The sequence below is a fragment of the Physeter macrocephalus genome, chromosome 18 (genome assembly GCF_002837175.3).
Source record: "Physeter macrocephalus isolate SW-GA chromosome 18, ASM283717v5, whole genome shotgun sequence".
NCBI lineage: Eukaryota > Metazoa > Chordata > Mammalia > Artiodactyla > Physeteridae > Physeter > Physeter macrocephalus.
In genome coordinates, this window is record NC_041231.1 from 106,871,835 (window position 1) to 106,877,844 (window position 6,010).

The 6,010-nt window shown below is 46.7% G+C and overlaps 1 protein-coding gene across 4 annotated transcripts in view; it reads left to right on the top strand.

The window, feature by feature from the left end:
• MYLK4 (myosin light chain kinase family member 4) overlaps positions 1–4,853 on the top strand; it is a 93,922-nt gene extending 89,069 nt beyond the window's left edge. For all 4 annotated transcript variants that reach the window (XM_028478622.2, XM_028478623.2, XM_028478618.2 and 1 more), the window contains 3 exons: positions 2,847–2,917; positions 3,691–3,819; positions 4,682–4,853. In XM_028478622.2, coding sequence (XP_028334423.1) covers positions 2,847–2,917; positions 3,691–3,819; positions 4,682–4,838 — 357 coding nt within the window. In that variant the 3' untranslated portion in view covers positions 4,839–4,853. The remainder of the gene's footprint in view (positions 1–2,846; positions 2,918–3,690; positions 3,820–4,681) is intronic.
• The last annotated feature ends 1,157 nt before the right edge of the window (positions 4,854–6,010 follow it).

The window sequence follows — 6,010 nt, forward strand, 5'->3', positions numbered from 1 at the left end:
CATCACCATCATCACCACCACCACCACCATCATCACCATCATCACCACCACCATCACCATCACCATCACCACCATCACCACCATCACCACCATCACCATCACCATCACCACCATCACCACCATCACCATCACCATCACCACCATCATCACCATCATCACCATCACCACCACCATCACAGCATCCGTGTTGCATCCTCTCATTATTAGGATGAGTAGGTGGGAGAATTTTAGCTAACTCAGAATTTCCTGGTTGTAGCCAAGCTTTCCAGCTCTCCAAGAATCCCCAGCACTCTCCTAAAACCTTTTAGGAAACTGAGGACTTTAGGTATTGCTTTTCTACAGGCATACTAGAGCACAGAGGAGAAACCTATGGCAGAATGGGATACAGGGCAGCCAGAGGGAGGTGCTAAAAGGGTGAGGGGCAGAAGGGTGGGGGGTGGGGCTGGGCAGCACCCTGGGAGCAGTGGAAAGCCTGTGCCAACAGCGGGGAGCCACGCCTTCTTTCTCCTCTTATTGAATGAGCCTTTCCTTTTGCTCTCTCTCCCATTATGAAGTCCCTAGAATGGGACTGTGCATAGTTACAACCAGGGCAAGACCGATAACTCGGACCGGCTCTAATTTCGTGAGGTGCATCTTCAGGTGTGGCTCAGCCATTTTCTCATTTCCCTGTTTGCACAGCGTGACAGTGAGATAAAATATATATAATATATAATATATAAACATGCCATCTACTGCAAGTCATCAGGGATTGCAGAGCTAAATAAATTTAACTTCCTTAAACAGGTTTCCATGGGCCGCTGCTCCTCTAACTTGGCCTCCCTTACTCTTTTGATTGATGTCCTTTGCCTCTCCCATTCACAGGGCAGGAGGAAGTGATATATAAAGTGACAAAGTCAGAGGTTAAAAATCATTAGCAAAGCCCGTGACCATGAACTGGTTTGATAATGCATATTTTCATGGAGCATTTTTGTTTGTTTGTTTCTTTTTTGTGGTACGCGGGCCTCCCTCTGCTGCGGCCTCTCCCGTCGCGGAGCACAGGCTCCGGACGCGCAGGCCCAGCGGCCGTGGCTCACGGGCCCAGCCGCTCCGCGGCATGTGGGATCCTCCCGGACCGGGGCGCGAACCCGTGTCCCCTGCATCGGCAGGCGGACTCTCAACCACTGCGCCCCCAGGGAAGCCCTCATGGAGCATTTTCATTGAGTGTAGATATTCTACAAATATCCCTAAAGGGGTTTGATTGGCAATTGAAATGAGGACCTGACCTGTCATAAGTCAAACAACTCCATATGTGGCTTCATAGTGTTGACTGAGGACTTACAACGGGCAGTTTGAGCTGTGGATTTTGTATGTAAAGATCATAACAAAAGCGACAGCTGGGTGAATCATTAAGGGTCAGGCATCCCTTTCAGAAAGCTCCTTGGAAGGAAAGGGGCCCAAAATAGTGAATGCTTGTCACTATGTAGGGGAGATTATAGGTGACTTAAGAATGGTCTCCTTTATATATTTGCTGTGTTTTGCAAAACTTATTCAAGGAAAATGCTTTAATTTCATAATTAGAAAAAAATTTTAACTTTTTCAAGTGTCCTCAGAGCTGTTTCTTTACATTCTGCAAGCAAATATTTTATGTCACGGTGCTCTTTGGCAACTGGACAGCTTTATACATGATCGATCAGTTATTTAAGCATGAGGCCAAATCTTCTTGTATAGCACCCGCTTTTCCATAAGTCGCCTTTTCTTATAGACATCTGGTTTAGAGATATTTTAGAAAAAAGGCTTCCAAAGACATTATGCCCAAGCGAATGGACCATTGATTATTGGCAAGGTGACACTAGGTCATTTCATAGAGTGTTTCTGAGTTTCTGATCTCATTCTAACCTCTTCTCTACCTAGACGGGCAGGGGAGGGGCAGCCATGATCCCACCTAAAGGATGGGACATGAATCCCGGGGATTTGGCAACTCGGCTAACACCCCCTTCCCCCCAGCACTTAGGGAAGAGTTGGGGTTAATTAGAGTATGAAAGTTTCAGGCAATTCTTTGAAAATTTTATTTCTCTTTTATGGATGACCTTGACTTTAAAACAAATCCCTTATTTTTCCCAGACCTCGGTTCTTCTATCTTAACAAAGGTAGGTACACTTGTAAGACACTCTGTAAACACTGAGCTGTAGGGCTACCTACCTTTCTTCTCCTCACCCTGAGACTGTCCGGTTGGCGGGGCAAAGTCTTTCCAGACTCAAACTTCAAGGGAACACTTAGTCAAGGGCTTTAGGCACTGAGACCAAACTCAGCAAAACTCTGGAACTGCTGAGAATGGAGAGTGAACGGGGGTGAGGGAGCCCTCCTTTTACATATGACTTTCCCACAGACTGAGCCCAAAGGGAAAGTCTGGAGGTCAGGGCCGTTCTCATTACAGTGCATATTCAGTGGGGCTGGTGAAATGAATCAGGCCATTTCTCCTGGAACTCATAAATCCTCAGGAAAAATATTCCTCCAAGAAGGGGAAATTCGTACTTAATAATTTTAGAGGGCAGATGTCAAGGCTGAGACGGCCCCCACCGGTCCTTTTGGAAAGTCCTGAGGCAGGAGGCCTCGGCCTGAACTCAGGCGTGAGCTGCGGCGGCAGAGCCGGGGGAGGGGCGGGCAGGGCCAGGCGAGCTAGGCAGGGGACCTACAGCCTCGTCCACCGCATAATTAAAGGAGAAAATACCCACGCAGACAAGCCAGCCCCAGAGGGAAAGGCCTGATATGTTTTTCCCGAGCATCGTTGTATTTTTAGTTGTGGTTCAGGGACAATTTGAGTGAAGGATGGTTGTTTTCATTGCTAATGTGTCTCTTTCTCCTGGCAGCCTGAGAACATCCTGTGTGTGAATCGGGATACTAAACAAATAAAAATTATTGACTTTGGATTGGCCAGAAGGTATGTCAATTTGGACATAGGTGTATGAACTGAGTTAGGGAGCATGGTGGATGCTCTTTCTTTGCAAAGAAAAATCTGATATACCCCTTGGTTTCATATCCCCATTTAGAATTAACCAAAGGTATGTTTCAGCTTTACCTTGCTGGCTTCAGAATTTGAACGTTTAGGAGTTTCCACAGTGCATGCGAGAAAAATATGGAATATTAAAACCTAATACAGTGCAGTTATTAAACTTGAAGACATTAATTCAGGATTTGTAAGAGTTTGTCTTAGTCTTTTATATTTGTTCCATGTGTAAAGAGAATATTTACTTAAAAAAATTAATAGTGTGAGCAAGATTGCAAAGGGTTCTGGCACAGATAAGCTTCTTAAGGGAGCAAAGACTCTGCATGGACCTCAGAGCATTAGTGAAAATATGAAATGGTCGTAAATTACCGCATCTTCTTTATTCATTAAAACAGGCTCCTTCAAGCCATCAACACGTCACAGTCTGTATCACTGCTCCTTTTGTCGTGTTCCGTAATTTGTGCTCGAAATTATTCCAAGTGGCTTTTCTCACAATTATTTCAGATTATTAAGGCTTTCTAGTGGAGAGCTTCTTTACAAGTTTTGGACACTATCTCTTCAATATGTGATTTCCTTTAGCGTCTCTTTACTTTAAATTTGCTGTGTGGCTGCAGTTCTTTTGCTTGTAGACTGCATCCTTTCCATTTCCGTGCTTTTTGACTTTTGATGACCCTCTCCATTCCTCTGCATTGTCTCCTAAATTTCAGATACAAACCCAGAGAGAAGCTGAAGGTGAACTTCGGAACGCCAGAGTTCCTCGCCCCTGAAGTTGTGAACTATGGTTTTGTTTCCTTTTCCACGGACATGTGGAGCGTGGGAGTCATCACTTACATGCTGTAAGTGGACCCCCAGCCCCTCGGACGCTTGTTCTCAATCGCCCCGCATATTCTATTTGCTATTTTGAATAAAAACCCAAACTTAGGTCTTTCGAAAATAAATAACTCTGTTCCATAGTCAGATACTTTCTAGGTTCTGTTGACTCCCGTGAGTGAAAGGAGTAAACTCTTTCCCTGTACATCCCCTGAAAAAGTCAAAGGATGTCTTCTTCATTAATCACCCTAACCCTAGGACAACAGCTAGTGCCCCCAAAGAAGTTAGAAGAAAACAACCGCCCCCAAACTTGTGTCCTGATCCCTGAAATGACTGGGTAACCTTACTCTCCAGAAGTGACGTTCCTGGCAGTTGCCATCTGCGGATGTGACCGCACTTTGCTAGCTGTAAAGTGCTTTAAAAAGGCAGTTTTGGGCTTCCCTGGTGGCGCGGCGGTTGCGCGTCCGCCTGCCGATGCGGGGGAACCGGGTTCGTGCCCCGGTCTGGGAGGGTCCCACGTGCCGCGGAGCGGCTGGGCCCGTGGGCCGTGGCCGCTGGGCCTGCGCGTCCGGAGCCTGTCCTCCGCAACGGGAGAGGCCGCAGCGGGGGGAGGCCCGCATACCACACACACACAAAAAAGGCAATTTTACTCTTCTCTGAGATTCATGTCTGAGGGTAGCTGCCGCTTTCATTGTGACCTTGTTTAAGTTAGGAGTTGGGTGGGAGACATAGCATTTTCTCGATTGCAAAAACATATTATAAAATTATGCTTAATTCTTGGTGATTTGCCTTCTTTCAGTTTTAAAGGACAGAACCAAGAAGGCAACGTATCTATACAGGGTTTGAAGGTGTTTAAAGACTGCTCAACCCAGACTCCGTGTCTTACAGACTCAGCGGTTTGTCCCCCTTCCTGGGAGATAACGACACCGAGACCCTGAACAACATCCTGGCCTGCAGGTGGGATCTGGAGGATGAAGAATTTCAGGACATCTCGGAGGAAGCCCGGGGGTTCATCTCCAAGCTTCTGATCAAGGAGAAGAGGTGATCACATCCACTCTGTGCTCAGGAAGAAGTAGGGGTAACAGAGAGGCATGCTCCACCAGGGTTGTGAGAACTCATATCAGAGAACTACCACCCCCTCAGTGACATCTGTGATGCACCTGCAGAGTCGTAGTTAGAATGAGTTTGATGCTCTTGACCCAGGTTCCTGAGATCTGGGACTGCCGTGTCACGGGGCTTGAATGGGGGGCTGCAAAAACCCATCCTTCTGCCTTTTCCAACAAGGCAGATAGGGTCTCTTGCTGGGCCTCTGTGCACTCACCCTCAAAATGAAGGGTTCGGGACAAATTATTCCCATGATCCCTTTCACATCTACGAGGCGTATGGGGCTCCATGTAGGTGAACACTTGACGATCGTTTCATTTGAGAGCCTGCTATGGACCAGACTGTGCCAACTGCTTTACAGACATTATCTCTTTAACCCCACCCAGCTCCATGGGTGGAAATTATCAGTAATAGTCTATGCATGAGACTCCAAGATCATACGGCTAGTTAAGTGGCAGAACCGATAATCAGCACAAGGCCGTGCCCTTAACTGTTGTGTGTTACATGGACTTCTATTTTTCTGCCCTGCTAAAGTCACATAATTCAAAATTCAGTGGATGAAGAGTAGTGACACTGAAATATAGGGGCTTGCATCTTAGAACCATGGGGGTGATGGGGGTCAGGGAACGGCAGGGGTAACGGGTCTGGTGCAGAGCCTGACATGCTCCTTCATGCGGCACTTCACTGACTATCTCCAAGCTGCCAGGAAATATGACTGGGGCTCTGAGAACAGATGTATAAAGCCCAGTCCCTGGTTTAATTAAGTCACGCGCTAATAGAAGACACGGGTATATTTTAAAAGAGGCAGTGAAATGTGGTTAACATTTATTAAAGATGGAGTATATTGACACGGGCCAGAACTGAGCCTGAAAGGTGAGGAGGGCTTAGCCCGGCTGGAGTGTCAATCGGAGAGCTCTTTAGACCCAAGAAAGATAAGGAAAGACAGCATCACTGTCTGTATATTGTACCAGAGTCGCTGATGATGTAACCAGCATCGCTGTCTGTACATTGCTGAATGCCAGCAGAGAACAGATGCAAAATGTCATCTCCCTCAAATCTTTGGAGGCTGAGAAATCCACACTTACTGAGAACCTGTGTTACACACGTGCTCTT